Genomic DNA, 16,135 nt, shown 5'->3' with positions numbered 1-16,135 from the left:
ATAATGTATTACTCTACTTCTGTAGTTTCTTTGTTTCCTTGTCTGATGTATTTGTTTCTTTGCTCCATGTGTTCAAATGCTCTCTGTCACAGCAAGAAAAGAACGCTCTATAAAGATGAATTGAATTGAATTGAACTGGTGACTTTAAATTTCCTTTAGTGTATGAATGGGTGAGTGAGGCTGGGGGTGTGGTGGCGCGGTGGGTTGGACCGGGTCCTGCTCTCCAGTGGGTCTGGGGTTCGAGTCCCGCTTGGGGTGCCTTGCGACGGACTGGCGTCCCGTCCTGGGTGCGTCCCCTCCCCCTCCGGCCTTATGCCCTGTGTTACCGGGTTGGCTCTGGTTCCCCGCGACCCCGTATGGGACAAGCGGTTCTGAAAATGTGTGTGTGGGTAAGTGAGTGTGTGTGTGTGTGTGTAATGTATAGGTACTGCCATCCCATCCAAGGTGTACCCCCCTCAGCCTTGGGCCCAATGCTTCTACTCTGCTCAAGACAAGCAGTAATAGAAATTGTATGGAATATTTTAATCTTCTTACAGCTGAGACCCTCATCAATAATGAAAAAGATGATAATGAAAATAAGTAAGACAGACATGTTTCATGCAAGTTCTGAAAAAAAAAATTGCAATTCACTAAGAACCTTGTGTTTTATTTAGAATATCACTTGAGAAAGGCCAATGTTGTCTTACTGTGTGTGTTCATATTGCTTACAGGAAAGGTCTTGCACAGCAAAAATTGGTCAGAAAGTGTGGAGCCAACTTAAAGCAAATATGCAATCAGTCTGAAAACGGACACAGTAGTTCCAATTACATCGATTAAGCTTATGAATTTAAAAATTTCAAAAATCCTCACTTTGTGTGCAGCACTGGTTTTGAGGTAAGTTTTCCAGAGGTAAGTGAAGAAAGTCTGAAAAACACCCCGAAAAACAGGAATGAGGAACCAGGGCTGTACAACAGAACAATTCCATACAAATGTTATGATATATTGCTCACAATAAATCAACCTATCTAGTATACTTTGTACAAAAATTTGAGAATTAAATATTCACAGGTCGAAGAACATGCAGAAAGAACTTTCAAGCATAAACGAATTACATTTAGCAGCATGGTCATAAACCCTGTGAACGCATCTCCACCGTGTTTGTGTCCTGCCTTGTTCTGAGTCCTACTCCTGCAGGGCAGGTTTAAGGTGCGGTACATGCCTTATATCACATCTGCAACCCATGATGCTGTGTACAGCTCAAACTAATGCAGACAAGGCTCTCAAAAACTCTTGAAAAGAAGGTGTCCAGGCAAAATTTCAACCCTCTGGCTTCAGAGTAAACTATGGCAGGGATGAGCCCTACAGAGGTCTAGATGAGAGAAACTTCTGGATCTCTTGGTCCAACTCCCGGTTGCGCTGCAGGGCCTCATCCCGGCTGCTCTCGGCATTGCGCAGCCGGATCTCCAGTGCCGACACCCGACGTCTCTCCGCTTCCAGCGCCGACCTCAGCTCGGCCACCGTGGCTGTGAGCTCACCGTTCTTCTGCAGGAGGCTGTGGTGGATGGGAGAGGTGTGTACATGAGAGCCGGTGGACAGTTATTTCTACTGACTGACCTCCATCCATCTGCTGACAGCTAGCAGAACCACTGTGCAGAGTAATCCTAGCGGTTACTCCATCAACAGGTACAACAGTAACTCCGCAATCTGTGCTGTTGCTTTGACTTTCTCTGCTCTATCCACAGTCACTCTGATTTACATTTATTCTGCCGTCTGCAAAGTTTTTTTTCAATGAGTTCAACATCTCTACACAGGACATGTGGCATGGTGACGGTGGAGGTTGGAACTAATACAAACCTCTGAATGTCCTCTTCCTGATCACTGCTTGGCTTCTTGCTGGGGTCCCTCAGGCGCTGAGTGGGAAGAGTTGTAGATGCATCAAGCTTCTTCTGGTCTGCTCCCACATCTGCAATCTCCTCCTGGGATGGTGGAGAACGAAACAGAGGGCTGCCACTGCTGCTGCTACTGCTGCTCCCACACCTGGCTTTGGGGAGACTGTTCTGACTTGCTGCGGAATTGCTGCCCCTCCTGTCAGGACCTCCTGATCCCCTCTCAGCCTGCGAGCCATTCTTCTGCGTTCCAGTAAAGAGAGAAACCCTCTGTAGGTCCAGGATTTTGAAGATGTCCTCTGAGAAAGTTCCCTTCTGGCCATCAATGTCCAGCGTGAGAGGTGGGCTTGGCGGCATCTCTTCCACCGTTCCCTCTGACACCTTCCTCAATTTGTCTGCCTCATGACCCGCTCTGCCTGGGTAGTTTAGAGCGGGCAGCGTCTGTGTGCGCTTCCGGGGACTCCCTGTCCATGGGTCTGTGGCTGAAGAAGAAGGTGAGAAGAGGCAGGAAGGCTGAGTGTCAGCTGCGGCCTCTGAGCCCTCTCCTGCCTCTCTCTCGCTGCTCGGAGCTCCAGTGTCACCTTCCTCCGGGAACTCAGAAAGAGATGACATTTCAGTCTGGAGGGAAAACAGAAAACAGCAGCTCATTCATTCATTCATTCATCATTCATTCAGGAAAAGTAGTGTTGGAAGTTCTTGAACAGTCCACTGGGCTGCACTGCACATTTTACAGAGTTGGACCCGCTTATAGAACTGGGTGTATTGCAATGGCACTTTAGCAGTAGCAGGGAGTGGGGTTTGAACTGGCAGCCTTCAGGTAGCAACCCTACCCTTCGCTGCAGCACAGGTGATGTTGCAAGGGGATGTTCTATACACATCCGGCCTTGTACAAACGTGAATTTATACTAGAAAGTCTTTTTTGTATGTACACATGCACATATTCATATTTTCATATGAAGCCCACGATACGTTGCATTGTACTGTACACAGCTTGTGTTATATTGAGCAGAGCTTCTCATGTGCCGTGGGGGCAGCAGGTAATGTGGTGAGAGCTGATGGCTTGAAATCAAATTACCCAGGTTTGCATTCCGCCTTCTGCTTTAGTACCTTTCATCAAGTCGCATGTAAGTCACTTTGGAAAAAAGCGCTGGCTAAATGTAAATGTAAATGTACTTACCCTGTACTTACCGAGCCGTTTACATGACTAAATAAGTGCAGATAATTTAGTATGCAAATTTCACATTGTAAGCTGCTATGGAGAGTATAACCTAAACAAATTATTAATAATAACAGTAATAATAAGAAGAAGAAGAAGAAAAAATGTGTCTTTACATGTAGGAATTCATGTGTACAGGTGGTCCCCGACTTACGATGGGGTTACGTTCCGTCAAAAACGTATTTAATACACCTAACCTACCGAACATCATAGCTTAGCATACGTGCGATGGCCATTATGGGCTTTCCGCCTTCATGATGGGCAATTATCTTGAGTTTCTCCTCAAGAGTAACTGCCCTCTTCTTCATCTCCACACCAGTAGGAGGAGACACATATGGGCGTTTCTGTGACATTATGGATGCACAAAACACAACGCAGGTATGGGAGGGTATCTGTATAGTGACCGTGTGACAGATTGGGAGATGCGGATTGCTGCCGCTGCTCAGCATCGCAAGAGAGTATCGCACCGCAAATCGCTTGCCCAGGAAAAAATCAAAATTCAAAGTACGGTTTCTACTGAATGTCTATGGCCAGCTCACCATCGTAAAGTCGAAAAATCATAAGTCGAACCATCGTAAGCCGAGGACCATCTGTATATGTGTATAAGGTGTACTTGGGTGGGGATCTTGCATGTTCTGTTGTGTGTTATTTGTGGACACAAAGCCTAAGACGACCCCTCTGCTGATGACAGTGTTGAAGCACTGCGAATACTGGCTTGTGAGGACTGTGCTGACATGTGTGGCTGTGTGCATTCACGTGCGCACTTACAGGGGTGGTGCTGAACTCCGCAGGGTCCTCGGCCACATCCCACCCAACAAAGCTGCGGGGGGCGCTGGCCTTGCTCTCGTTCTTTTTGCAGGGCGGAGATGTAAGTACATCCTTAGAGGGCGGGAAGAGATCCTCATGCTGCCGGATCATGACTGTCATGAGCTTCTGAATCTGAGGTGTCCCTGCAGGACATATACGCTGTAAACACGACACGAAACAAACACGCATGCAAGGGTTCGAACACTTACAACAAAACCATCTGTTTGTAACAAACTGTTGACAGGGACGACAGGCCTTCAGTGCTGATGTACCGCTGCTCCGCCCTTTCTACATATCTGTTTGAGATAGACTTTTTATGAAAGGCACAATATTCAAATTTTATGGAAGTGAACTTGAAAGGAGCTCTCATATAACATGCATTTACATTTATTTACATTTATTAATTTAGCTGACACTTTTCTCCAAAGCCACTTCCAATGAACTCTATGTAGTGTTATCAGCCCACACACCTTATTCACCGTGGTGACTTACACTGCTAGTACTGTACACTACTTACAATGGAATGAAAGAGTGAAGCTGAAAGAATTTACAGTATGTGGATGGTAAAATGAGGGGCAGCAGGTACTGTAATGTACATGGACCTATTTCCTGCTGATTGCCAGTTCAAACCCCACTTTCTGCTATGATTTCATACTCCTGAACAAAGTTGTTATGCTGAATTACTCCAGTAAGTTACCCAGCTGTGTTAATGTGTTAAATACTGAGAGTCACTTTGGATTAAAATGCAATCTAAGCACTTAAGAAAGTTAAGGCAACATTTTGTATGAGGAGAGAGAATACAGGATAAAAAAAAAGAAATGTTACTGCAGTTTAAAGTGACCAAGATGCTTTAATTCATTCAAGTGGTCAAGAATTACTGAAAGGCATGAAACGCTCATTACAGTCATGATCCAGCATCCGGTTTAGTCAGGTTCACTTTGCAGTCAAAGTTGATTCATCTGAACTAAGGTACAAGAGTCACTTAACTAAGTTAAACTGAGCTGCATTTTCACACATAAATGTAAACCTGACTCAATTTACATTTAGTCATTTATCAGACACTTTTCTCCAAAGTGATGTACATCTCAAAGAAAATATGGCACGTAGAGCAGCGCACCGCCCAGGAATCGAACCCAGGTCACCAGAATGGGAATCTTGCACAATACCACTACACCAGCAATACTTAATGTAGGGGTATTGAGCAAAAATATAAAACAATCACCATTTAACTGAATGAATCATCTTGGATTCAATAACACCATTGATAAGGAATCTCGGGTGAAAACACCTTTTTATTTAAGACCACTCCTTGTTTTTGTGCAGAGAACTGCTCCACAGTGTGCTCACTAAAGGTATATTGGACACAGAAAAGCACAGATTCTCTTGCCAGCAGTAATAATATTTGCAGGTTATTACGGGCTGGGGTTTTATCGCTGCGTGTGTCAGTTCGCTAACCTTAACCCCAACGCTAAAGCAGCTTCGTGTCCAGCTGACAGGAGGCTCATATGATTCTGTGTGGCCATTGGCGTTACTGTTCTTCTCCAGGGTTTGAACTGGGCTCACGAAGGGCTCCAACACGCAAGGGCGGGGGCTGCACATCTTCTTAGATCCTGACACCTGAAGCTTGGAATGTGAAAGGCTCACCGCTCACCTCTCATCATGATAAAAGGATCCTCCATCTGGGGCTTCAGCAGGTTGACTCCAAAGACGGTGGCCAGGTTCTCCACGCTCATTTTGTTCACCTTGGAGTTCTGCTGCACCTCATACAGGAATCTTCCCCCGAGCCAAGTGAGCAAATGCATTGTGAGCAAGATCAACCACTGCTAGAGTAAGTGAGACACCGCGTGGTTTTTCGTGACATTAACCATAATGATGCATTTTGGCGTGTGACGTGACGTCTCTCTACAAGCACGGTTTCGGAAAGAATCACCTGCAAATGTAGCTGAGCAGGTCGTAGTTGGCTCTCGGGAGGAGAGAGATCTGCGCCTCCAACTTGTCTCGCCCCTAAGATTAGATTCACGCACAGGGGTGTGTGGCGGTCAGCAATGCATCAATACACTTGTTTCAGCTACGAATCAACATACTAAAGACAAAAAGACATGCTAAGATGGTGCTGGGTGTTCGGTCTACTATATTATGACCAAACAAAACTATTCACGTTTTCAGCGAAGATGACAAATGTACACAGTTTACGAACAGAGTAAGTCTGAAAAGCACATTTTGTACCACATACAAAAGGAATGTTATTTGTACTCCACAGCGTATTAAAACGTTCTGTACTTGTTTATTTATTTTGTAAGCCTGTCATGCACTCTCACTTCTAACAGCACGGTATCGTGTCTGAAATCGGAGACCGGACTGCGGTAAACAAGGGGCGCGTGAGCAGGCAGCTGTCAGGCCTGCGATTACTGCCGTGCCTCTGTCCGTCGTGGACTTCCCAAAAGGGAAGCGGCAGTTTACAGAACCTCGCCGTTATTAGAGGACCAGTGTTAGCTACGTGCATTTTGGGGCTGTGGCAGAAGATTAGATCAAGGCAGCGCACACAGACAGACAGTCAGCGGGCAGCTCAGAATATTCGATTCCAATGAAAGCACCTCCGTTAAACGATTACAGCCGCTTACGAGCGTCAAAAGTTTCTCCGCCGGGAACTTTTCCTTAAGATCTGGCTTGATGTGATCCATTTGGTGGGATTTTTTCCAGACTATCGCATTTAAAACAGTGCGCTCATATTTTGCGGTCACGCTGCTCCAAATGAGCCGTTGAAATATAGGGAACAAAAAAAATGAGCATCATCTGACAGATGAGCCAGTGACGCCGAAGGTTAATGCAACTCTTAGCGGGCTGCTTACTTTGTGTATAAAACATTGCTTTTATTAAAAAGTACAAATCAGACTGTCACCTGTGTGAAAAACCACTTCATTTTCCTCTTATTTTGCTTAAAACTGTGATTGAAATGGAGCTGGATACCTCAAGTTACTTACTGGTACTTTGACTCAAGATCTTCTTGAAATATATGTCTATGTATTACAAAATACTGCTACAAAACTGAGTCACCCTCACTTTCTTATATTTTTAGTCTTCGCTGCAGCGGGAGAAATTCCGAAAAATAAATCCCTAGAGGAATGCCCTTTTACTTCCGTTCCTGCTATTCGGGGGGTGGTGCGGTTGAGCTGGAGGCTCAAATGATCGTTTCAACACCGGCAAGGCAGCCGAAAGCGTCGGCAAGTAAGCGTGAGACGGTGGGCTGCTGCAAGTGCACGAGTCGCTCCTACCGCCAGACTGTTGGGGTCCAGATATTTGCTGCACTCCAGGAAATCCTGGTACTGGGCCCAGGGCACAACGGGTTCAGGCAGCTCCCGCAGGTAGAGCTTGAACAATGACGCCACTGTGTGGACATCTGTGTCACTGCAGGACAGGAGGAACAGATGCCGTGGGCTTCGGGGAAGAACATTTTTAAGCTACGAACTGCTCCAGGATGCTCTCGTGTTCTCGTGCCGCTTCTGCCAGGCTTGGGACGCCTGGCACTTTTTCTCTAGCGGCTTTAGCTGGGCACTGAGCTTCGGGGACAATGGAAATGAAACGATGTTCAGCACTGCATGTCAGCGTGTTTCGCTGTCTTTGCTCACCGGCTGCGCGGCGACAGCTGAAAGCCTCATCTGTGTCAGATGCAACGGGATGTGGTTAAGGCAGTACTGCAGGCTGACGGCGCACAGAGAAAGCAGTTCCTCTCTGCTTCCATCCCGGTAGCATATCTGTAGATCAGGGCGCGTGCGTGCGAGAGATACTCTAAGTTCCAGCACACACAATAGATCCCGGGTCATCCTTAATTAAAACTGAATGCACGTGCTGGCATCCAACTGCATACTGTTCAGCTGGCTGAGGACGTGTCCTTTCTGTCCTCGGCAGCGTCCCGCATCTGGTTTTGCCTGTGCGGATGTGTGCGGCCGCAATGAGGATGCAGATACCGTGTCCCCGAGCAAGTTACTCTGACACTGTAATACCAGCATTCACACACAGAAAGAAGGTAAGAGCTGCTCGTGTGGCGTCTTGGCAAGGCGGTAAGTCATTCACCTGGGGAAGGACGGCCGCTCGCCTGCGTCAAAGGCATCCCTGAGGTGCTTGACTTGGTTGTCCTGGCCCGGCAGGCGGAAAATGCCCTCCTCGGCCAGGCCGTGCTCACGGATGAACTCCGCACACTTCTGCACCAGGATGGGCACCTGCTGCGGGCCGAACCTCTGCTCGTACGTGATGATGTCACCCAGGCTCCTGCCAAACACAGCTGGGGACGGAGGAAAGAGCACAAATGTGTGTGTGTGCGAGCAGCAGTCTTGGGCTGGAGCTTCAAGAGACGCACAAGGCTTTGCGCACGGACTGCTGTAGCTCCATTCCAGCGATGCTGCAGAAGTGCACTTCTTATAGCACGTGGCACCTCTCGCAGCACACGCAAGTCAGATGTGGTTTAGCTGGAGTTCCTTATCAAAGCAAGGATGTTACATTCTGACCTGCAGCTAATGCACAATCTGTGTGTCTGTCTTTATGCTTATGCGTCATATATATTGCTATTATTATTATCATCATCATCATTATTATTATTAATAATCTTGAGCGTGGTTCATTCTCCAGTACCAGATGCGAGCGGGTCCCACAGCGGTTAGCACTGATGTCTATGGGTTTGAAGATCACAGGTTCAGACCTCACCTTCTGCTGCAGTACCCTTGGTCATCAAACTTACCACGTTCTGTCACTTTGGAGAAATGCATCAGCTACATGAACAAATGCAAAATTTCTGAACTGCTGCAGAGAAAAGAGTGAGCTAAATAAGCAACAATTGCAAATGCAAATTCCCCTGACTCCTTTGTCGAAAGCAGCTTATAAGGGTGCATTTGCATATATTTAGGTACCTACAAATGTTTAGTGAGACAGCTGTACTGGTTCGCTGGGACAAGAGGACTCGGACACAAGGATCTTCAGTCGGTACTAGTTCGGTCAGGTCTGTGATTTTTGCCGGAGGAATTCAGGGTCAGTACCTTCACCGAAGGTACTACAGCAGGAGCTGGGGTTCAAACTGGGGTTTCTAGATTGCGAGACAACAGCTGTAACCACTGTGCCGTCTGCTGCTCCTCAGATATGTACCTCCACCCGAGGGCAGCCCGATGACCCTGCGAATGGCACGGACCCACTCCTCCATCTCGTTCTGCGAGTTTGCCATTAACACGCAGGAGTCTCGCTCTTTGTCCCCATTGCTCCCTGCAGAACAAAGACGGTGCACTGTCAGTCAAGCGTTCATCACCCCCCATGGATCTGCAGCCCCTTGCTCAGGTCAGGGCTGGAAGCGTGAAACCCGAGTCTTGAAAAACCAGAGATTTGGACAGCAAACAGCAGTTTTCAGCTCACCCGGAATGATTTCAAAAAGGAATTTCCCAGGTTCGTCGGGGTTTGATGGCAGCTCATTCACTTGACTTGACTTCAGAGGAATGGAGCCCTTTGGAACAGTATTGGGGAATAAAATTTTAGCTCAAGGCCAGCGCTGTAGCCGCTGAGGCAGAAGGAACAATACACGTTGCCCTTGCAGGCGGCTTAAAATTCACACTCTCCCGTCCTTGTGCATCATCGCTTTCGTAAAACAGACCCTTCCTCTATTGCACGGAAACGGAAAGCTACACGTGCCCTAATACGACTTAACTAATTGAACTGCATCGTGAAACGCTAACATCTGGAAATCAACTTGACGTATTTTTCACAGCAAAGAACACAAAACACGGTATTTTAAAGCATACATTCATCTCCATTGGAGCCCCTTGTTTCACTGTGTGTGTCCGTATGCTGGGAATACCTGCGCTGTGGTATATTTCGAGCATCTTATGAAGGCACAGCTGAGATTAAACCCATTAAATGGAACTTGTACGGGAAAATTAACATTCGCATTTTTAGCAGCGTTAACAACGGCAGAATATTGTTATATCGCTTAAGCCTCGAAAGAAGGCAGCGGCAGATCGACAGGTAGAAACGGTGAGTCACCCTGAGCGGTGGCGTTGCTGCTCGCCCAAACTCCTCTCCCACTCCTCCTCACCTGATAGGCCGCCTCCTTGTCGTCCTTATGGTAGAACAACTTGTTGCCTTTCAACACGAAGTAGCGCATCTGCCAGTTCTTCACGATGGACCTCTGCTTCCTCAGCCAGCCGGTCTTCAGGGGCCGGTCCAGGGTCCTCGGCGAGCCGGGTCGGCAGGACCCCGGGCTTCCCTCGCCCGGCATCACGCTCTTGGACCGCGCTGTCCAGCACACGCCCAGGATCCGAATGACCGAGGTGGCGGGACAGGAACAGCCGGGGCAAAACGCAGAGAGGCGACTCAGTCAGGAAGAAAGTGCAAACCAGGAAACAGACGTCTGCAGCCAAAACGCCAGTAAATCAGAATGACTCTCGGAATAACTCCGACTCCAGCAGCGCATTCACGCAAATAAACAGAGTCGGTGACGATAACCTAAAACTGTATGCACCCGCTCAGCAGAGGCAGCAGAAACGGAAGTAACCGAAAGCAGCTTGACCTCGCAGGTTTCCTGTCTACCACAATCGGTCTAGATCGGTCGTAGTCGTTCTATAGCAGGAACACGAAGGTGCGATTGTTCTGGGCCGTCAGCGTCACGCAGAGACGGCGGCAACGTCCGCCAGCTGGCCGTCATGCCTGGTGGGAAAACGTAACGCGCTGCTTTTACCGACGGGCTTCGCGTCCTCACTGCAGCACTCAAACGGTTGCGATCTTTATAGATCGAGGGTTTCCTGTGACATCAGCAGAAAGCTGGTCACCCAGCAGGAATCCCTCCAAAGGGCGCCGGCCTAATACCGGTTACTCTGTACGTTCCCTCACAGAAGCCTGTGTGTGGGCTGTTCGACGCTCACGGCGGGACCCGAGTCCTCACTGAGGACCACCAGCACCGCGAGAGCAAGGCGGCCCAACCGGGCTGCCGCTCTTGGAACCTATAATAAGTTTCACATGCATCTCCGAGGTCAACTTACGTTTCATTCCTGTTAAAGAAGGAAGGAAGCAGAGTTATGACGATGATAGGAAAGGCGGAGGAAGTGGGGGATAGTCGGGGGACGAGGCATCGTGGCCAGTCTGGGTAACGATGGAGAGCCGGAGAAGGCAGGATAGGTGAGGGGAGGTGGGACGAATGTGACGGAAGGTCTTTGCATTAGCTTGAGCCTGGGATGAAAGGAAAGAACAGAAGAAGATCTCTTCTGCTGAATAAACAGGAAGCCGCTCAGAGTTTCGCCACGGGGAGAGGCCTCTGAAGGCCTCCACCTAGACTCAGCCCCTCCGTTCTGTTTCCAGGGCCTTTTCCTTTGGTTCGACCCAGGGGCCCACACACTGGGCTCACATCGTAACGCCGGGCTGCGCCCCTTATCGGGGTCTGCAGAAGGGCACGTACAACTGTGACGATCCTTTTCACACAGCTGGAAAAAAGCTAAACAACCAAACCCAATGTTTCCCCTTGGGTTTTCTCAGACGCCTTCATTTTTGCTCATCAAGCAAAACGATTACGCGCGCATTTCACCGTTCATCTTCAAACGTGGAACGTCACCGGGCGTGGGAGGGCCCCCTGCTGACCTATCTAAGAGATGAAAAGGAACGTCGCATGCTGGTCTGCCCTCTCAAACCACAAATAATAAAGAATCTATTAATTTAAGAGTCACACTAGAAGAGCAGTGAGTGTACAGTTTTTTTTTTTTTTGGTTGTTTGTTTTTCCTGGCCATTTCTCTGTCCAGTCAACCACAGAAATAACCACACTTATTTAATACATTTCGGAACTCAAATATATTAACTTTGAATGTCATTAATCCCAAACACAAACTTCTAGCAGAAGGAAACATACATTTTTCGAACGCCATGCATAAATGGTCCAATAAACAGCCTTACGATGATGTACCACACGTATAGTAAATGAACACTTTTCAGAAGCATTTATACCATAATGACTGGGTTCACCTAAATTGAGTTGGCCACACATTTTTACACTGGGTTACCCGCTGCTGCACTAAAGTCCAAAATATTGCAACCGTACGCATATGTTGGGAGCTTCAATGCCAGTCCGTTTCAGTTGGTTCACTCGCTCACATGTGCAGAGGGCAAATACTGCATGTCTTTCACAAACTCGGTCACATCTATAAAGCTCACATGCATTATGTAATACACACACACACTTTCTGACCCGCTTGTCCCATACGGGGTCGCTGGGAGCCGGAGCCTACCCGGCAACACAGGGCGTAAGGCTGGAGGGGGAGGGGACACACCCAGGATGGGACGCCAGTCCGTCGCAAGGCAACCCAAGCGGGACTTGAACCCCAGACCCACCGGAGATCAGGACCTGGTCCAACCCACTGCACCACCGCGCCCCCCTTATGTAATATACAGTAGATAATAATATATAGGCCAGTGTACAGAGCAGGAACTGCAACTTGTGGTCAAATGTGCGGAAGTCTCACAAAGGACCCTCCCAATGCACCTCTCAACAGAAAACAGATGTTTTCAAAAAGTAGCAGCTGTGGAACATAAGGGGCTCTACAGCATTCTGCACATTAACGCAAAGCAGTGTGTGACAAACAAACATCTTTGTAACTTAACTTTATAATATACTGAACCCCTCCCAACCTCCTGGGATCAATAATCTATCTATCACAGATTTGATACTACAGCTATTTAAAGTTATTACCAAATGAGCTGCAGCTGTTTGTGCTCTTCTGCAGAATTCACACAGTTTATGCTACCAAAATAGTGTAATTATTAGCTATGAAAGAAGGACTAACTCCATTCATGCTGAAATCATACCAGAGCACTCTCATGGCAAGTAATGATTAGTTATACTAAATCCTTCAAGATCTACAAATTATAAATGTCAGCTTGCTTTTAGATTTTTAAATCTGCCAGTGTAAGAGGTTTGCTTAGCAGGGGATTGTCTTCATAAATATGGCATTGTTTTGTGTGTTTATCTTTGAATTTATTCTTTTATCAGAAACCTCTCATGAATATTTAGCTGACACTTTAACGTAAGGTGATGTACAGTGAGATGTACAATACACTGAACTCCCCACAAATCATTCACCTACTTCTGTAGCAGAGCAGTGTAACACACACACACAAAGGGCAACTTAGAATCAGCAATCCACCTAAAAGATATGTCTGTGGACTGTGGGAGGAAACCAGAGCACCCAGAGGAAACCCGCATTAACACGGGAGGAATGTGCAAACTCCACACACAGTAACAGAACTGAGCAGAGAGTGAGCGTACGTCCAGTGGCACCACCCAGGCTCTGCGAGGATGTGGTGCTGCCCAGATGAAACAAAAAAACAATGAATTTTTCTTGATTCATGTTCCTGGTCTTATATAGATGATTGGTAATAAAAATGATAATGGTCTGGAACGTACAGCAATCGGAGCAGGAAGCAGGACAAAACATGCTGCTTCTTTTTCTCTTAACCCAGCAAAAAGAAGTCACTATAATTAAAGAAAAAGTGCCGTCAGCTTAGACCCATCATATTGCACCACACAGACAGCATCAGGAAGCAGCAAAAAACGGTTACGAAGGTGTCCATCCACCTTTTTCGGGTATTCACACGTGGACATAAAGTTTTTTTTTTTTGTTTTTCAGAAAATCTTTGATTTCCTTTTACTTTTTGCTCAGTGAATAAGGCACAGAAAGTCTTTCCAAGGCTGAGCTCCTTCCAAGAGGCCCTCGCTGCTGGGGGAGATTCGATTAAATTTATTTTTTATAGATGCTCCTGAGATCCACCTGGCAGAAACACAAGTCTGATGTTTGCTGTGCGGAGACTAAAAGAGGCAGGGCAACACGCAACACTGGGCCACGCCGGACGAATATGTGCCTTGGAGCATCTGAATCCGACACGACCAGTTTAACCAGCAGCCACCAAAGTTCTTCCCTCTCGGTAAAATGATAACACACGGCGACGGGCTGCAATGCCTCAAATGCTTTTCTTCTGCATTTGTGGAATTTTAACAGCTGTTTTTGCGACACGTGGATGCTCACATGGCGGAAAACTTATTGCTTGAAGGGTTAAGGTGACGGAACGCATCGCAGTTACGGCGAACGCACCCGTTTCGCGGCTCGCGCATTTCTGAGAAGAGCGGCAGACACCCCGACTCGCGGCAGCCGGCGCGCGCGGAGGCCGATGTCTTCGCTACCGCAGCCGAGCAGCGCCCCTCAGTGCCAATCTGCGACGCTGCAGATTGCAGGAGCGCGTTTTCCTGTCTGGGCCCGCACAACGTGTCTGCGGTGGCCGAACGGCACTACTCTCTTGCCTCTTATGGCAATTCTCAACAGCTTCCGGTTAATACGGCCTGAGAGCAAACAAGAGGAAATCAGAAGCAGAAAGTCGACGGTTTCAGGCCTCGTTTCTCTCAAAAATCTGCTTTGCATTTGGGCGCATTGTGAGGCATGTCATGGCAACAGGGTCTGGGAGGGGCCAAAAAAAAAAAAAAAAAAAAAAACCCATCTGCCCTGGATGTCACAGCAGCCTAGGTCCTCTCGATTCGTGCGATTTTGGAAAGCGGCTCTCCCATCAGAAATGATGGTGGGTTTTGTGCAAGTATCTCTTTAAACATGCAAACAAATACATGGGTTATCCTAAATGCGTTATTTAACACCTTCCAAATGTAGGGCAATATGTTATTGTGAACAGAAAGGGGGGAAAAAAACAAGTTGAAATCATATTTCATCATCAGAGATTTTGTAAACCTCTAGCTTTCACAGTTCTGCTACGTCAGTGCGGACTGTGGCAATCCAGAGACGGAGAAGAGGCCGGCTAGGGCTAAGCCGGGGGGACGTGGGGTACGGACACCTGCAGCGGCTCTCGACGCTCTTAACCGTCGTCAAAATAACTGCCGTACAGACACTTTCAGAAGCGGCTCTTTTTGGTACTTCGCTGAGAATTCACGTGTAAAACCACCGGTAACATGGTTATAACATAGTAATAGCTGTAAAGGAACCGAAGGCTTTGCACGGGACAGAGGACTTTCAAAGTGCATTTAACGTTAGGAGAGCGAGCGCTATTTTTATAAGACGAAATGCACGCCTTCAAAAACACACACGCAAATTAAGTTTATAGGATATCAAATGTAAAGTCTGATATCGTGGAGCAAGAAGCAAACGCTACCCTTATAGGCACAGCTTAACGTGCTTGTGATGGAGAACCGGGCGTCCGCACACGAATGGTTATTTCGGAGCGGCGGCAAGGGCGCCGATCATTTTTAATTAACGGAGGATGGAGAAGGACACACGGCCTGTTTCCAACGATTCCTGCACACAGCGGGAAACAGCAGCTCAAATTCATATTTCGGCAACACTAGTTGAGCGCATTTTAATGAGTGTCAGTAGGACGTACGGTCAGAAACCACCTGAGACCACACTGGCGGGTGCGGTTTGTCCCCTGCTCATTGTTAATAGACACAAAAGTGTTCAGAAGCATTCATGGGTGAAAGGCCAACAGAGGCTCTCGCTGAACAGCCTAAAGCACAAAGGACTTTGCAAATCGGCGTGGGCCGCCGTCACCATCCTCTTACCTATTTTTGCGCTTTCAGCCCTGAAGGTGCTAAAATCCCAGTTGCGAGGCAGCTTCAGAGACATTTTTGTCATGTGCCAAGGCCAGTCCCCATACATGCACACATACACACACACACACTCACGCGCAAACACACACACATACACACACACACATACACACTAAATGTTCATGGTGCCGCTGCCCCTCGCTCTCTCTCTCTCTGACAGGCGTACACCGCACCATCTCCCTCTCTCCACCTCACTTCCTTCTTCCTGCTCACGGATCATTTCTTCTTTTTTTTTCCTCTACGTTTCCGAACGTGTTCATTCTTGTGCGCTCACGTCGCCTGGAAACACTGTATTTCGGTTCTGCGTATTCGGCTGAGAGCTGCTTGTATTCGGGTTTTCTGTGCAAGAGGTTGGGATGTCATTGAGGGCCGTTCATCTCTGAGGATCACAAAGTGGCGTATGGGCCAGTGCAGTCACTAAACCTCAGAGTCCATCGCATCAGAGGTGGTGGGGCTGAAGCCAAAATGCTCTGGCCTGAAGCTCCAGCACCTGCACACAGTATCAAGTCCACATTTGTCATTGACGGGCTCCCTTTAGCATTAACATCTGACACGGTCTTGTTGCTGCAGGCACAAAGGACGCTTCCTGTTTTTGCTATCAGTAAGCCCCAACTTCTCTTGTGACA

At 47.7% G+C, this 16,135-nt stretch overlaps 1 protein-coding gene across 1 annotated transcript; it reads right to left on the bottom strand.

Moving 5' to 3' along the window:
* Positions 1-541: 541 nt before the first annotated feature.
* Positions 542-15,714, bottom strand: arhgap25 (Rho GTPase activating protein 25). Its single transcript, XM_018762398.2, has 11 exons — positions 15,462-15,714; positions 9,959-10,158; positions 9,283-9,370; positions 9,022-9,135; positions 7,960-8,167; positions 7,161-7,293; positions 5,819-5,892; positions 5,540-5,661; positions 3,850-4,031; positions 1,834-2,483; positions 542-1,531 (listed from the first exon to the last, which is right to left on the bottom strand). The coding sequence occupies exons 1-11, from the start codon at positions 15,556-15,558 to the stop codon at positions 1,339-1,341; spliced, it is 2,061 nt and encodes a 686-aa protein (XP_018617914.2). The 5' UTR covers positions 15,559-15,714; the 3' UTR covers positions 542-1,338.
* Positions 15,715-16,135: the final 421 nt, after the last annotated feature.

The sequence above is a fragment of the Scleropages formosus genome, chromosome 12 (genome assembly GCF_900964775.1).
Source record: "Scleropages formosus chromosome 12, fSclFor1.1, whole genome shotgun sequence".
In the NCBI taxonomy this organism is placed as follows: Eukaryota; Metazoa; Chordata; class Actinopteri; order Osteoglossiformes; family Osteoglossidae; genus Scleropages; species Scleropages formosus.
This window is presented reverse-complemented; position numbering and strand designations above follow the sequence as displayed.